This window comes from Acomys minous (assembly GCF_964271855.1).
Source record: "Acomys minous genome assembly, chromosome: 7".
Classification (NCBI taxonomy): domain Eukaryota; kingdom Metazoa; phylum Chordata; class Mammalia; order Rodentia; family Muridae; genus Acomys; species Acomys minous.
The window spans coordinates 73103074-73120710 of NC_140488.1; the positions used below are offsets into that span (position 1 = coordinate 73103074).

Here is a 17637-nt window from a genome sequence, read left to right on the forward strand (position 1 = left end):
GGCATAGATCCATAGTAGAGCAAGTGCACCTGTGGTAAGGTGGAGCATCTTTCGTGTGTATGCTCAGGAATCGTATAGCTGGGTGTGGAGGTAGTATTATTCCAAATTTTCTGAGAGTGCTCCAGATTGTTTCCAAAGTGGTTGTAGCAGTTTGCACTCCCATCAGCAATGGAGGAGTGTTCCACTTGATCCACATCTTCGCCAACATGTGCCGTCACCTGAGTTTTTATCTTAGCTATTCTGATAGGAGTAAGACGGACTCTCAGAGTCATTTTGATTTTCATTTCCATGATAACCAGAGGGTGTTGACCATTTCTTAATGTGTTTCTCGTCCATTCAATGTTCCTCTGTTGAGAATTATCTGTTTTTCCCTGAACCCTATTTTTTTAAAGTAAGGTTATTTCATTTGTCGGTGTTTAATTTGTTGAGATCTTTGTATATTTTTTGATATTAGTCCTCTCTCCAATGTAGGAATGGTGAAGAACCTTTCGCAGTCTGGAGGCTGCTGTTTCATCCTATTGACAGTGTCCTCTGCCTCAAGGAAGCTTTTCAGTCTCAAGAGGTCCCATTTATTACTCGTTGATCTTACTGCCTGAGCAGTTCTGTTCAGAATGTTGTTTCCTGTACCAATGCGTTCAAGGCCATTCCCCACTTGCTCTTCTATTAGATTTAGTGTATCCAGTTTTGTTGAGGTCTTTGATCCCCTTGGATTTGAGTTTTGTACAGGATGATGAACATTGATCCATTTTTGTTCCTATCAAGGCAGACATCTAGTTAGAGCAATAGCATTGGTTGGAGATGCATTCAATTTTCCGTTGTGTTGTTTTGTCTTATTTTCAAAAATCAAATGTTGGTAGGTGTGTGGGCTTATTTCTGGGGCTTGGATGAGATTCCATTGAACAATTTGTTTAGTTTTTAGGACAAAACCTTACTGTTTTGTATTATTATTGCTCTGTAGTACATCTTGAAACAAGGAATTGTGAAACAAGGATTTATTGTACACAATTGTTTTAGCTATCCTGTTGTTTCCCATGTAAGGTAAAGGATTGCTCTTTTAAGGTCTGTAAAGAATTGTGTTGGAATTCCATGAGAATTGTTTTGAGTTTGCACATTACTTTTGGTAAGATGGCCATTTTTAGTATGTTTATTCTCCTGGTCAAACAGCATGGGAGATCTGTCCATGTTATTTTATCTTCTTCAAATTCTTCCTTCAAAGACTTGAAGTTCTTGTCATACAAGCCTTTCCCTTTGTTGGTTAGATTTACACCAAGATATTTGACATTATTTTTGTCTATTGTGAATTGTGTTGTTTCCATAATTTCCTTCTCGACCCTTTATAGTTTATTTAATGAAGGGCTACTGATTATTTTTTAGTTGGTTTTGCATCTAGCCTCTTTGCTGAAAGTGTTTTTAACCGCTGTATCTGTGAATGGCAATATCTTGACTCTTTCTTTTCCAATTTGTGTCCCCTTGATCTCACTTGGTTGTCTTATTGCTCTAGCTTGAACTTCAAGTACTTTATTTTAGTGATATGGAGAGAGTGGCGAGACTTGTCTTCTCTCTGATTTTAGTGGAATTGCTTTACGTTTCTCACCACCTAATTTGATGGTGTCTATTGGCTGGCTATATATTGCCTTTCTCACGTTTAAGTATCTGCCTTGTATCAGTGATCACTCCAAGTCTTTCAACATGAATGGCTTTGGGATTCTCTCAAAGGATTTTTATGCATCTAATGATATGCTCATGTGCTTTTTGTATTTCAATTTACTAATATGGTGGATTCTATTGGTGGATATTTGTATACTGAACCATCGCTTTAATACTGGGATGAAGCCAACTTGAACATGGTGGCTGTTTTCTTTTTTCTTTTTTTTAAATTTTATTAATTTGTTCTAGTTACATCTCAATGGTTATCCCATCCCTTGTATCCTCCAATTCTTCCCTCCCTCCCATATTCCACTTACTTCCCTCCCCTCATATTTGTCCATTTTCCCTGGAGGGGGAGACCTGGTGGCACTCAGAGGAAGGACAGCAGGTTACCAAGAAGAGACTTGATACCCTATGAGCATATACAGGGGGAGGAAATCCCCCTCAGGAACTGTCATAGGGGAGGGGAATAAGGGGAAAATGGGAGGGAGGGAAGAATGGGAGAATACAAGGGATGGGATAACCATTGAGATGTAACAAGAACAAATTAATAAAATAATATATATCTTGGAAAAAAAGAAAGAAAAAAAAGATCTTCTGAGATCCCCAGTGTTGTTTCAGGGAATGGGCTGTGTCCCTTCCTGCTCCTTGCTGTATAGTAGAGCACAGGAAGGCTCAGGATCCTTTTGCTTGTTGGCCACAAGAGGGTCCATGAAGTGCTAAAAGGTATTCAACTTTATCAAATTCCTAGTATGAGCCTGATATCCAACTGCTTACCTCTCAGGATCTTTAACTGGGAGGTTTTCCCTACCTGTCATTTTTACCAGTGAGTATGTGTGGGTAGTCTCAGTGGGAAATATGACCTCTTATATGATCAGCTGATGATCAGTGAAAGTTCCAATTCTATATTTTTCTGTTTTCTGCTTTTTTAGATTCCATGGCATCAAAATTGGAGAACTGATTTAAAACCAATCATTTATATGCTTCACAAGGTTATATTCAAATAGTATAACTCAATCCTTTCTTTTAGTTATACATTGATTCCTTATATTAAACCACTCCTTCAACAGGTATTTAAGTGTGCCAGGACTTACATTTCTAGTGTTTTGTTTGTATGTGTTCTTCTGGAAAGTGCATTTCTTACCATTATAGATATTAACACACATGTGTTGGTGCTATGTATCTCATATGGATTTGTACTGCTTGACTTGACCAGGTAATATATTAATCATTCAAATGTTTCTCCATGTGTTGACAAAGTGATCAGTAACCATACATGGATATGTGTGAATACCATATTTGACTGATACCATATTTGATACAATTGTTACACAGATTTGGAGAGTTGCTGTACTGTTATGTCAATATCATACTATTCTAAAGCAGGTTATTTCAATCACAATTGATCACAGATTAAATTATTTTCAAATCTATGGCTTCTATAATCAGAGAAGGCCTGGTATAAAACAGCAGTAATATTTCACATGCATCTTGTTCTTAGAAAAGGCAGACAAATTTAAATTCAGCAACTCTTTATTTCCTTTTTGTGCCTTCTTAATTCTTTTTAGGTAACTTTTAAATGATGTGATTGCCAAGTGCATTCTTTCCATGTGCCTTTCCAATGTGTCTTTTTGGGGAATTGACGTCTCCATCCAAAGGCCTTGGCACCCTTGTCAAAAGTCATTTGACCACATGGATGAGAATTTATTTCTGTACAGTATAGTTTTCTCCTAGAGTGTTTGTCTTTATGTACACATATACCAGAATACTGTGATAATTGGAGCTTTATAATGTGGTGTAAATAACAAAGTGTAAGGACTGGAGAGAAGGCACTTATTGTTCTTGCAGGGGACTTGCATTAAATTCCCAGCACTCACATGGTGGTTCGCAAACATCTGGAACTCCAGCTCCAGGGGATCCCATACCATCTTCTGAAGCTCCACAAGCATTAATTATGGGTGTAGAATATATACATACACGCAGACAGAACACTGACACATAAAATACAATAACCTAATGAAATAAAAATTTAAAACATCAGATGTGATTCCTCCAGATCTGACTTCTCTATGCACTTTTTGTTTCTTTTTTGGACACTGTTTTAACCCTCTGTGTTCTCTTTTAACTTATCAAATACAGATATGATGATTTTTTAATATCATTCAGGAGGTCCCTCCTGACCCTGGGTGTAGATTCCACATTATGTTTTTGTAATTGTTTCATCCTTGAATATATATATATATATATATATATATATATATATATATGTGTGTGTGTGTGTGTGTGTGTGTGTGTGTGTGTGTGTGTGTTTTGTTAGGATTTGAGAGTTTATAGAGAACACTTTTATATATATATATATATGTGTGTGTGTGTGTGTGTGTGTGTGTGTGTGTGTGTGTGTGTGTGTGTGTGTGTGTTTTGTTAGGATTTGAGAGTTTATAGAGAACACTTTTCCAAGATTGCACACTGCCTTGGTGTACAGGAAGACCATTGCCAGTGGGCCAGAGGTTCAGTCACCTGCATAATGTTTACTAGTTTCTTATTTCCAAAGTGCCTGCATTTAGACCTGCAGCACTTATATGCTGCTGGCCCCTATTGTGAGGGGCTTCCAACTGCCAATCAACTTCCTTCACACTTCCAAGTCTGGCAAGATAGAAACTAGTTTGTCGTGTTGCTGCTAAATAACCCAGAACATTGACTCCATTGGCCAGTCAACCATGCCAATCCCAGTACAGGGGCTAAGTGTTCCAGATTTTTCTGGTTGTTCTACTTTTGGAATAGAAGAGATGGGGCTTAGAGATACATGCTTGAGAATTTTCCTACGCCCATGACTAGAATTCTTTCTTGTTTTTTATCATGGCACCCATGCTATGCTTTCTTCACTGACTTCCACACTTCTAACAGGCCTTAGAGACCATGTATTCTTGACCATTATGATATGAATTCTACCTACTTTGGATAATGCTTAACATATAGTGTTTGTATGACTGGATGTCTTCTTCACACTTTATCTGAATATAAATTTCAATTGGATTTCAAATAGAAAGTTAAATGCAGCCTTGGGAGGCAGAGGCAGGTAGATCACTGTGAGTTCGAGGCCAGCCTGGTCTACAGAGTGAGTCGAGGACAGTCAAGGCTATATGGGGAAACCCTGCCTCCAAAAACAAATACACAAAAAGAGTTAAATGCAGATAAAGGTTAAAAGTAATCATACAAGAATTGCATGCACCATATCTCTGAGCATTCAGGATGGGAACCATTGCCTAGTGGTACCTATCCAATCCAGAAGGAATAACTCAGCTATGGGACCAACATATTGTGAGCATGCATAACATGTATAGCAGGACCTTGGCACTCTCTCACATCCTCCCTCAGGAATACTTGACCTTAACCAACTGTCACTGGGGAAGGATGGACTTAGGGCCATTTATCCAGGTCAAGGGAGTAGAAGAAGAAAAGTGAGGTGTTTTCCAGTCTTGCTCCATATCCTAACTGATTTTGTATGTTGACCTTTCAGCCACCAGATGGAAAATATCAGAATTCTGTTTAAGAGAGCATTAGGAAAAAAGGGAACAGCAGGCATAGATATCCTCCATAATGTGCAATGAAATGAGAAGAGGCATGGAGGGGAATGGGGGCGAATGAGTGCATCCAACAAAGTCCAGTTGAGATTTCTGTCTGGTAGGGTCTCTATTTCTGCATTGAGTTTGAAAATTAATAGAGGACACAGAACATCATTCAGGGATGAAGGAGCCCACTGAATATTGCATAATGTTGGCTTCGGTAGCAAATAAAGGGGCTGTGCAGTTCTGAAAGACATTTTGACTCATGTTTGCTCTTTTTAACTTCTTGCTCTAGGCTTTAGTAGAATTTTTAGATAACTGGTTAACAAAGTAGTCTCCCTTCATATGTAACACGTGGTGCTTAATTTAAAAAACATACTTCTTAATGCCTTACAAAATTATTTATTTTTAGTAACACACAGATCTAGATGCAATGTGAAAATCTTCATGTTTCCACATGCACGTATAAGTACAGTAGTGCACAGGTATGTGTGTGATTGCACACAAAGGAAAACACTGGCATTTGATACCACTCAGAACCCCACTGATTGATTGATCACATTAGATTGCACAAAGCATTTTATAAGACACATAAAAAGCCCCAGCTTCCAAAGAAATAAGGGATGGGGGTAAAGAACATAGGACAGCCAAGTAATTGCCCTACATCATAAAAAGGATCTGAAAGCTTATAAAATACCTGAATGCTTTAAAAACACATTAAGCACTTTGGACAGGAGCCATTTTGCAAGTTCAGAAATAGGAATCAAACAGGCAGTGGTCTAGCGAGGCCTCACAGTCTGGGTTCTTAGGTCAAGAGGGACATGCAATCCAGATGTCCAGAAGGCAGCGAACCAGAGCTGGCAGGCCGTGGTGGCATAGAGGGGCTGGCCAGCTGCAGTCCCCTCTCTCCAGCAGGACCTGAAGACAGAAAGCCAGAGGCCAGAGACAAATCACATCTATGATCCTCTGCTGAGCTCTCTCCTCACTTTTGTTGTGTCTCACAAAATCTCTGATTTGTCAATGAGACCAGGAGTATGCACATGCCCATCAGAATGTCTTATCTCTGGTCTTAACTCTACCATGCCTCAGTCATAGCCAACAATCCCTTTTGGTCAAACATGGGGTGTCTAGATATGATTGTCACTGAGTCAAGGAAATTATCAATCTCCTCATCCCACAGATTTGATGGCCCAGCTGACATCACCTACTCTTCTAGACCTCAGTGGTAATCTTTGCAGCTTGATTAGTTGCCACTTGTTTCAGCATGTCCACCAAGAGTGGCTTCCCAAGCATAAACCAGTCTTTGTTGGTATTTTTTGTCTCATCAGTGCCCACCAAACTTTCATCTCAGCTTCCTCAGCCATGTAATACTCCCCTGGGCTCATGAAGCCCTTGCAGTCTGAGTGAGCCACTGAAACTCACTGGTAAAATTTAGAAGGCAGCCCAGGCTCCTTACCTACATGAGAAATGCCTGAAGACAGAATCCTGATCTCCATTTCCAACCCTTTATCCCCTGTGCCTGTCCTTCCAGTGCTCCTCAGTCTCCAGTGGACTGGGGCACAACCATGCACTGGGAACCACTATATCCCCTTCTAATATTTCTACTTGATACACTGCCTTCCCTGGAGCAAGATGTGGCTACCCCGAGGACCTCAGTCTACATGACTTTTGATGTCAGGGCACTGGCCATTTGTTATTCAGCAAAAACATTCAGCAACATAAAGCTTCACCCAGTAGTTCTTAGGCACTGTCTCTGAAGTCAGCTTTAGGAACTCGGGTGCTTGGTTCTAAAGTGGTTAAAACCACCAACTCTGGGTTCCCAGCTACTAATAGCTCACCACACAGATTCTTGCCTCCCAAATATCCCTACATACCTGGCATGCCACAAGGCTGGTGACGCGTCTGAGAAGAATTTTTCAGAGCCAGCAGAGCTTCAGCAGCCTCCAGCATCTCCTGCCACTCTAAGGCAGCAGAAACTGAAGCCTGGTTGGAGGCACTGGGGCCCTGCAGAAGAAAGGGTGGGAGAATGAAGACTAGGGAAATAATACCTGTTCTCCCCTCTGATGAGTATCCCTGTAAGCTCCCAGTTTCTCCCGGCTGCTCCCACCCACTCCCACCTCCGCTCAAAAAAGCTTGTTGCCTCCCATTGTTCTGAATCCCATGTGTTTGCCAGGACCTGTGGCTGCAGTAGCATAGTATCAGTGGTGGGCTGAAGAATCAGGCTTGGGAACCTGGAAGTAGAAGAGGAGGGGGCAGGGAATTGAAAGTTTTCATGGAAATATACTACCAGTATAGAGTAGCAGGGACTTGCAACACTGAGATCTGGGAATCCAAATGAGTACATGGATACTTATCCTTGTGCTTTGGGCAAGACCTTTATATTGGTTAACTCATTTTCCTTTCTGTCTCTTGTTTTTTCCTTTCTGTCTCTTTTTACCTGCATCTCTGAGACAATAATTTGTACTGGCTTTTTCCTCCCGGGCCTACAGTGAAGATGATAATGAATCACAATATTTATGTCGTAGTCTAAAAGTTGCTGAAGGTATGTAAGAACCATCTCTTTTTAATGGCTACATATTGCCTCCATTTTACCCAATCACCTCTGGTCAGGAAACACAATGCAGGATCACCTCTAGGAAATTTTTTCTGTTGGCCTCTAGAGACTCCCCTGGTCCCGGTGGTCCTCCTTATAGTGCTCTCAGATTTCAAGAGGACCTTCTTTCTCTGTCTCTCAAAAAGCAATAACATTGTCAACACTTTTGAGGGTCTCCTACATGGTAGACCTTGTATTAGTCCTCCTTTTAATGCTATGGATATAACCTATGTTTACCAGTACACTTGTTGGGAAACACAGGCTTGGAAAAATATAGTCACTTGCCCAGACTCTCATGAATAGAAAGGGTCAAATCTGACAGTGTTCTCTCTTGCCTCTCTGACTGAGGTGCTGCCTTCTCCTTCCTCTACTCTGTCACCTCCATCTTCCTATTGTCATCCTCCTGATTCTACCTCTCATGGTACTAGGCACAAAGTTGGAAACCTGGAAACATGGTACACTCTGTCTTCCTTGTTCTACTCACATGCTTGGCATGGCAGAGGGCCCATGGGGCTCCCCAGAAAGGGACACCGTCAGATGTTGCCCCATGGTCTCCGGGGTATATGGCACAGATGTTGTTTCTGGGGCCTGACTCAGCAGGACAGGCCCTTGGCAGCTCTCCTGAAGGGACAGAAAGCATAGCTAAGAATCAGACACACAGATGCCCATGAAGAGATTAAAGGAGGAGCGTACTTTTGGATGAAAATAAGAACACGGACTGCAGAGCTGTGGAAACCTTGAAGACTATACAACTTTACTTTTTACTTTGATCCGTGAACCCTGATGTCCAGGGAGAAGTGAATCCTCCAGTGATACAAGAGGAGCCGCTCCAGGGTTGGAAACTATCTTTGGGATGAGGGAGAAAGGGTCTGCACAATGGCTGAGGGTGGAATCCCCCTTTGGCAATAGCCTTTCCTTACCTCCTGGGGTGCTGTGCCAACCTGGGCCTGGAGCTGATGCACAGCATTCTTTCCAGCTGTAAAATAAGAGTCACATTTGGGTTGATACTTCATCCCCTGCCATGCTTTCTCAGGAATATCGCACACCCGTTATGCTGTTACTGATCTTTTTAGCTCCCTGGTGCGTAGTAAACACTTGGGACCTGACACTGACCTTTTTTTTTTTTCACACACCAGAGCATTCTTGGGGAAAGTCATACTGCAAGTCGGTGATGGACTGGTGGCAGAACAACTCATGCTCCCCTCCCCCAGTTCAGGCACCCTATCTAGTAAAAGACACTTACTGCGAACTGCTTCTTCCACAGTCAGTTTCTTGACATGCATGTGCGATTTAGGGGCAGCAGCCATAATCCTTCTCAGTCTCTCAAACAGGCGTCTCTTTACCTGTGTGCCCTGATCCTTCTTGGAGGCACTCACAGCAGAAAAGGCCTTAGGTGTCTTCCTAAAATGGGGGGGGGGGGGGAGGGCAGATTGAAGACTTAATGTTACGTCCATGTAGAAGAAACCTGATCATTTCCTTTCCCAGACACTATACACAGGAAAAAAGGCACAATGTTGACATTCCAAAGACTTGAAAAAGCAGAAGTGATTTTGTCACCTTACTTAGACTGTGATGTCACGGCTGTAACAGCTGCCCTATTCAAACTAAGTTGAATCTTTCAAGTTGCACCAGTTGCCATATCTTGTCTCACTGAAATGCAATATCACACAGGTCTCATGCATAGCTGGTTTTATTCCTGACCAATTGGACAAAAAGCTATAGCAATCTGAAAAGAGATTTTGTAGGTCCTGTCCAAGATGGCGGTGCCCAGCAAGCACTATATCTGATCTACTACACGGAAACCAGGGACTTGAATGGAGCCACAGATTGCTAAATATACAGAACTTTAGGTGAGTGGGATCCTGCACAGAGCAGACCACCAGCAGTCCTGGCCCTGGGTCAAGCAACAGACCACAGAGGTCCCGAATCCACTCTCCAGATGCTTGAACGGAACTCACCTGTAGGCTACAGGTGGCAGATAAAGCCTGAATTCAGTGTGTGGGTTGGTGCTGGAACCTCTGACCTGTGGAAGTCACAGGGAAACAGGGAAAACTGCCCTTGGCCCCATCCACCTGCCCCACGCAAATTTGCCGAGGACTCTAGGCCATGTGGAAACACAGGCAACTGGTCCAACTAGCTCAGAGAGAGCGCACTCGGCCTGTGGGGCAGAAAGGGCCCAAATTAGAGCTGAATGCCGGGTACTGAGTGACTGGGTCCACCTAGCTCAGAGTGAGCAGAGCACAGCCCAAGGGGCCAAACAGGCCCACATTGGGGCAGAGTGCAGGGGACAGATCCTGCAGATCCAAGCACTAAGAACCCAGCTTGGACACTTCACGCAGCCCCAGCAGGATCTCCCATGGGGCTGGGTCCACCTAGCTCAGTGAGAGCACGCACAACCCGTTGGGTGGAACAGGCCCAAATTGGAGCTGGAATCAGGGTACTGAGCCTGCAGATCTGAGCAGTTAGAACACAGCTTGGGCACTTCACACAGCTCCAGCAGGATCTCCCACAATCTTGGGAGAGGCTGAATACCCGTGAGGTGTCTATACGCTGTTCTAAAAGGCAGTAATATCTCAGTGGGTCTGATCCGGGTAAGGTCTTGACTACAGGACTGCAGGAAGTGCAGGCAACTGGGAGCAACTTGTCCAGCCAGAGCTCAGCAGCCTCGATCTGAGATGCCATAACAGCTGGCCTGAATCACACCACTAACATGAAAGGGACCAGTCAGAAACCTACCTCTGCTGAACCAGCCCAAAGCCTAAGGTGTAGAGCAAAGTCTCCAGGAGTGGAAACTAAGTCAACTGCGTGTTCCAGGGAAAAACTCCCTGATGCCCATAGGCAAGAGCAGCAACCTATAATCATTCACCAATTATCCACTCTCAACAACCAGTGAAGGGCACCAGAAGCCACATTCCACCGACAGAAACAGCAAAATGACTAAAGGACAGTGTAAGAACATAAACAAAAACCAAAACAGTTTGGCATCTCCAGATCCCAGCTATCCCAAAGAAAACACCCCTGAGGACCCAAACACAATCAAAATACAAGAAAACAACTTCAAATCCTTAATAAGGAAGATGATAATGGAAGAAATGAATGAAATGCATAAACAACTGCAGGAGGATGCAACCAAGCAAGTTGAAGACATAAAAGAGACATATAGAGAAGCACTGGAAGAATTTCAGGAAAATACAAACAGACAGATGAAGGAAATCAATAAAATGCTTCAAGATCTGAAGATGAAAATGGAATCTATAAAAAGGGAACACACAGAAGAAAAATGTGACCGAGAGGACTTAGAGAAGAAAGCAACCAACAAAGAGATGACCTTCTCTAACAGAATCCACGAAATGGAGGTACGAATTTCAGGACTTGAAGATACAATTATAGAACTCCAAACAACCATCAAAGAAAATGCTAAATCAGAAAAGTTTCTGACACAGAACATCCAAGAAATCAAGGACACCAAAAGAGACAAAACCTGAGAATAATAGGCATTGAGGAAAGAGAAGATGCCTGACTCCATGGCCCAGCAAATATCTTCAATAAAATCATAGAAGAAAAGTTTCCAAATCTGAAAAAGGAGATGCATATGAACATACAAGAGGCCTAAGGTACACCAAATAGAATAGACCAAAAAGAAAATCTTCCTGCCACATAATAATAAAAACACAAAATACCAGACACAAGTCAGTTAGAAGAAAAAGTGGGAAGAGCCTGAAACACTTTGACACAGGAGACAACTTCCTGAACAGAACACCAACAACCCAGGAATTAAGGTCAACAATTAATAAATGGGACCTCATGGTGCTGAGAAGCTTCTGTAAGGCAGGAGACACTGTCAACAGAACAAAGTGACAGCCTACAGACTGGGAAAAGAACTTCACCAACCCTACATCTGACAAAGTTCTACTATCCAAAATATACAAAGAACTCAAGAAATTAAACACCACCAAACCAAATAACCCAGTTGAGAAATGGGGCTCAGAACTAAACAGAGAATTCTCAACAGTGGAATATCGAATGTCTGAGAAACACTTAAAGAAATGCTCAACCTCCTTAGTCATCAGGGAAATATAAATCAAAACAACTCTGAGATTCCATCTTACACCCATCAGAATAGCAAAGATCAAAAATTCAAGTGACACCACATGCTGGCAAGGACGTGGGGAGAGAGGAACACTCCTTCACTGCTAGTAAGAATGCAAACTAGTACAGCCACTTTGGAAATCTATCTGGCACTATCTCAGAAAATTGAGAATAAGGCTTCCTCAAGACCCAGCTATTTCACTCCTTGGAATATACCCAGAAGATGCTCCAGAACACAACAAGGACATTTGCTCAACCATGTTCATAGCAGCCTTACTCATAATAGCCAGAATATGGAAACAGCCTAAGTGTCCCTCAGTAGAAGAATGGATAAAGAAACTGTGGTACATTTACAATATGGAATACTACTCAACTATTAAAAACAAGGAATTCTGAAATTTGTGGACAAATGGATTGAACTAGAAATGATCATAATGAGTGAGTTAATGCAGAAGCAGAAAGAATCAAATGGTATATATGCACTTATATCTGAACACTAGCCCAAGAAGCATGTCCCATGAATGTCTTCACTTATCAGGAAAGTGGGACAGAGGGGAGGACATCCTATTGGGACTTTAGGTGAGAGAAGTATGGAAGAATGGGGAAATAGAAGGATCCAGAGGGTCCTAGAAACCTACAAGAAGGACATTATAATGGGCGGATCTGGGCCCAGGGGTCCTGCTCAAACTATGGCACCAGGCAAGGACAATACATGCAGTAATTCACACTCTTACCCAGATCTAGCCAATGGACAGGACATTCTCCACAGTTGAGTGGAGAGTGAGGATTGACTTTCACAGGAACTCTGGTGCCCCATATTAGACCACGTCCCCTGGATGGGGAGGCCTGGTGGCACTCAGAGGAAGGATAACAGGCTACCAAGAAGAGACTTGATACCCTATGAGCATATGCAGGGGGAGGAGGTCCCCCCCCAGTCACATGCATAGGGGAGGGGAGTAGAGGGAAAGCAGAAGGGGGGGAGGAAAGGGAGGATACAAGGGATATGATAACTATTGAGATGTAATATGAATTAATTAATAAAAAAGTAAAAAATAAAGACAAAAAAGAGATTTTGTAGAAAGTAAAGAAAAAACACTTCCTCATTTATTTAATGAGTTCAGCATTACTTTTATGAAAAATAAAAGATGCTACAGGAAGAATTACTAGCCAGGAGTCCTCATGAACAGAGATGCCAACCTGTCTCATGAAATTTTAGCAATTTGATTCCAGGAAGGTATGAAAAATATCCAACATCAAAAAGTTTATCCTAGGAATGAAAAAAATTTCAATTTAAACGTCAATAATAAATCTTGGTCTAGTGGCACAACCCTATAATGCTAGTATTTAGAAAGTTCTGAAAATTAGATTTTAACATGATTGAAGCCAGCCTTGGCAACATAGTACATCCCAGGCCAGCTTGCACTGCAGTGAGAACTTATCCAAAAAATTCACCAATGGATGTTGCCATATTAGTGTAATAAAAGAAAAGAACAGCCAGGCGTGGTAGCACATGCCTTAAATCCCAGCACTCGGGATGCTGGGGCAGGTGGATCGCTGTGAAAACCTGTCTCAAAAAAACAATAAATAAATAAATAAATAAATAAATAAATAAATAAATAAATTAAGAGCAGCATTTCACAACATAAAAGCTCACCTATGATGAATATAAAATTAAAAATTTGACAGTGTAGGAGCACAAGGACATATATTTAATCCAATAAATTACATCTACAAAAAAATTGACTGCTAGAAAAATACTTACTAATGAAAAATTAATTCTTTTCATTAATATTTATAGTCTTAATATTACTTTTATAATTTCATTTAGCATTAAAAGTGATGGATTAGTTATGACATTTTCACACATGTTTCTTACTGCACTTTACTTGTGTATATATATCCCCATTGCCTTCCATTACTCATCTTCCACCCAGTCCTCTTCTTCTTCCCCTCAAATAGTTCCTCTTTACTTACTTGCTTTACACACACACACACACACACACACACACACACACACACACACAATTGAATGTATACTCTACACATGAGAAAATGTAATATTCATATTTATTTTATTTTCCTTTATTATTCTCTTGCTTCCACTACCCTTTAGTTTCTCTTCTCTCCCTAAATGTTGTTCCTTCTACTTTGATGTTTGCATATCTATGTACATATATACACGAATTAGATTGAGTGTATGAGAGAAAGCATGTGATATTGAAAAGGCAGAATATTCCTATAAAAATTCAGAAATGAGCCAGAATGTCTCTCTATATAGATTCTATCCATATGCATATATTAAACTTTAGGCTATATCTGGCTCAAAAAGGCAAGGCCTCAAAGTAAATAAAAGGCATAGAGATTGAAAGGAGAAGTAAAAGCCTGTCCTTTACCTATATACTTTAATGATATTTCTTTTAATTCTTTGAGAATATCATACACACATACAATTTATTTTGATCATATTCTCCCTCACTCCACCCCTTAGCTCTTCCCAGACTCATGCCCCACCCCCATCAAAAATGATGCAATGCATTTTTAACTTATTCACAACCCCACGCCTTCCTGACTCTTCATAGGTCCACCCCACCTTCCTACCTCATCGAATTTTTCTGTTCTCTTTGTTATTCTTCAATAATCTACCAAAATGAATTTTCACTCTTGTATGTAGGGCCATTTGTAGGAGCATGGCTGACCACCAGAGCCAGGCCTTCAGAGAAAAAGAGATTCTCCCTAAGCCCAAAAGTTATCAGCTGTCCATAACTCCTCGGTTAAGTGTGGACACTCATGTCTCCTATCTCAACCATACTAGATTATTGACTGGCTTGATACTGTGTAGGTTATGTGCTATGGGTTCAAAAGTACAGTGGTCCTGTTATAAGCAGAAGACACTGTTTTATCCTAGTCTTGCCTGACTTTTAGGTCTCACAATCTTCCTGCCTCTTCTTTCACACAGGACCTTGAGTTTTTTGCGGGGTGAGAGTAGGGCATATGATACGGATATCCCAATTATGGCTGAACACTCCACAGACACTTGATTCTGTACTTAGACCAATTAGGATTTGCTAGTTAATTGCAATCCACTGAACATAAAACATCACTGGATTATCTTCCTTTTAAAAGTGACCATAATAGTTGATATAGGAAATCCTCCATACTCTAGAGAGATGTCATCCCCTGAATGTTAGAAATATGTAAAAGGTTATGAATAGGAAAAAATGTGATACACAGGCCCACTAAAATTCGCTTAACTTTATTCTCAAAGTGCTTTAATAACAGTTTTCAATAACAGTAAAATACATGAAATGTCTGTTGAGAATATTGGCTCAACCACTGAAAGACTTGGTTAAAGAAAACCATGAAAATCTTGCTGTGGAAAATTGAAATAAAAGTACTAAGCTTTTAGATCAAAACACGAAAATGTCAGGAATTTCACTCACTGTAATCACCAACAAAAGGAAAAGTTATTGCTCAGAGCTACACACCACAATGCATAGGACCCAAAACGGCTAACGACATTTGGAGGAGGATTCCAGAAATACATTATTATCATACAACATGGTGGTAAGCACCACATCCTGAGGTCACGTTAGGACAAGGCATACAAACCAGTGAATTCAAAAAAAGGCCACAGAAAACACTACAAAGGCTCTCTGATGCCCTCAAGGAAAAAAAATTCAAGCAAACAACTCTTAATGGGCTCCAATGTCTCACAAAAGAGGTAACTGAAAACGAAGCACAGATCTAAGTGTAAACTACTAAACTGGAAATCCTATGTCTGGACCCCTGCGACTGTCGTATACACTGAAGAAGCTCCGAGGCCCCAAAGTACTTGGCATCAACCACTGGAAGCAGACACACAGGAGCAGGTATGTGCAGACCTGCGGAGCGCAAACCCCTCAGAGGAAAGCTGGTGACCTGTCCTCCAGGCCTCAGGGCGCCATGCCCAGCATGTACTCGAGGAATCATATGGAAGCTGAGCCTCCTGAGAGCCACGAGAAACACGGTAGTCCTAACCAAATGGGGTGACCGCAGGCAGGACTCCTGAGCAGTTTTGTGTGTGGAAACCCTGCCGAACGGGCACTCACCGAGAGACCGAAGACCTCTGCATTTTTACTTCAGACAGCAGAACTTGCGATCAGGCTGCTTCCCTGCACAGAGTGAAGAAGAAAAGCCAAGCCAAGAAAGAAAGAGAGTTCCGAGGGGCGGGAGTTGGGAAGCAGGCCACACTCCAGAAATGTATCCACTGGTTGAGCACAGTGTACTGGCCTCAAGCAGGGAGGAGCCATAGGCACAGACAATAGGTTGGAGCCATAAGGGGCGGGGTTTAGGGCTATAGAGAGGTGGGTCCCACACTCTGCACCCAGCAAAGGGGGGAGCTCAGGTGATTTGGGAAAAGGAATCCTGGAGTAGGGTGCCTCTGGTGACACCGCACACGCTCTTGGAAACTTGGTCTTCATCTCATTCTTTCCTTCTTCTGGGTCTACAAGTGTCATTTCCATGGGTCTGGAACACCCTCCAAGGGTGGGCAGGACTTTGCTCATGGCAGGTCTCCCCTCTTCTCCTTCCTGTGCACCTCTACCTGCAGTGCAGGCGCACATCACAGTAGACAAATCGGGTAGTGGACAGCAGCCATGATGGGACTGGTGCCTTAACTCTCTTTCTCAGACTGGGGGAAACACTTGGTACTCCCAGGAAAGTGGTGTCTTTACTCTCACCATGGAGAACGCATGCTATGGGCCAAGAGGGACCAGCAACTCTGCTCCTCCAAGAAGATCCTGGAAGGGCCGCTTCCAGAGAACGCTGGCACGTGTGTCCAGCTTCTTCAGGTGAGGGCTCTGAGCCAGCCCCTCCCTCTCTCATCTCTCACAGCAAGCCTGGCTGTCTCCCTTGCTCTCCCCCAGGCAGCACCCAAGCCCTCCTCTCAGTTCCCACAGGGCTTTTAGGGTCCACTTGTCTCTCTGTTTCCTCCTTAGGAGAGGACGCCAGACTCGCTGAGGCTGAGATCACGGGAGCCCTGGACATGGGGCCATGGACAGTGAGCAAGGCCTTCTGCTACCCAGGTCCCTGTTCTCCCAAGAATCTCGCTCGATGAGATTGAAATAAACACTGGCAAACTTTACAGTGTTTTGGCTTCCTGATATTTCCTTCACATTCCATACTGACATCAACTTAAGGAGAGCCTGGAGAGTGTTTTGGTGAAAGGGATAAGGTGTCTTGGAGAGGAGAGCAAGCATCTTCCTGAGTACTCTACAGGGAATCATGAGCCCTCCTTGAGGCAATGATGCTTGCTATGTCGGGGGCATTTGTTGCAATGCAGTCTCCACTCAAGAGTGTTTCTTCTCACAGCTGGCAGCTCTGACCCCCATTCTGCCATACAGTGAGGAGGGGAGACTTGCAAGTTCCCTCCCCTTGTAGTCTAAGCAGGCTTCACAGCTGAACATCTTGAGCCACGGTGATGAGGAGGTGGGAGAGGGCCACCTACACAAAGAATGTAAGGATCCTCCTAAAAGGGCTTTAGTCTTCACAGTACCCAGGCATCCACGGCTCCTCAAAAAAGAGGACCCCCAAGAGACAACCTTGTCTCCAACTACACAAGGTTGTTCTCCCTGTGATAAGTGGTTTCTGTCTTCTTAGGGTGTCCTTGGAAGGTACTGCAACATAGTTTCCTCGTGGTAAGGCTGCAAGGGAGGACTGGGCACAGCTGATTCTTTACCAGAGAGGAAGGGGGTAGTCTCCAGGCAG

The 17637-nt window shown here is 42.6% G+C and overlaps 1 protein-coding gene across 1 annotated transcript; it reads right to left on the bottom strand.

The window, feature by feature from the left end:
* Nucleotides 1–5602: 5602 nt before the first annotated feature.
* LOC311601715 (doublesex- and mab-3-related transcription factor C1-like) lies at nucleotides 5603–16029 on the bottom strand. Its single transcript, XM_084789411.1, has 7 exons — nucleotides 15981–16029; nucleotides 9047–9204; nucleotides 8724–8779; nucleotides 8288–8424; nucleotides 7387–7441; nucleotides 7085–7214; nucleotides 5603–6128 (listed from the first exon to the last, which is right to left on the bottom strand). Exons 1-7 carry the CDS (start codon nucleotides 16001–16003, stop codon nucleotides 6016–6018), a joined length of 672 nt encoding a protein of 223 aa, XP_084645537.1. The 5' UTR covers nucleotides 16004–16029; the 3' UTR covers nucleotides 5603–6015.
* Nucleotides 16030–17637: the final 1608 nt, after the last annotated feature.

Excerpts from the sequence above, each read along its gene's own strand:
- LOC311601715 (XM_084789411.1), bottom strand. The coding sequence starts at position 16,003 with ATGCAGAGGTCTTCGGTCTCTCG. Across the intron at positions 9,205-15,980 it reads CAGAGGTCTTCGGTCTCTCG|GAAGACACCTAAGGCCTTTT; the intron begins GTGAGTGCCCGT and ends CCCCCATTTTAG. Across the intron at positions 8,780-9,046 it reads TGTGGAAGAAGCAGTTCGCA|CTGGAAAGAATGCTGTGCAT; the intron begins GTAAGTGTCTTT and ends CTTATTTTACAG.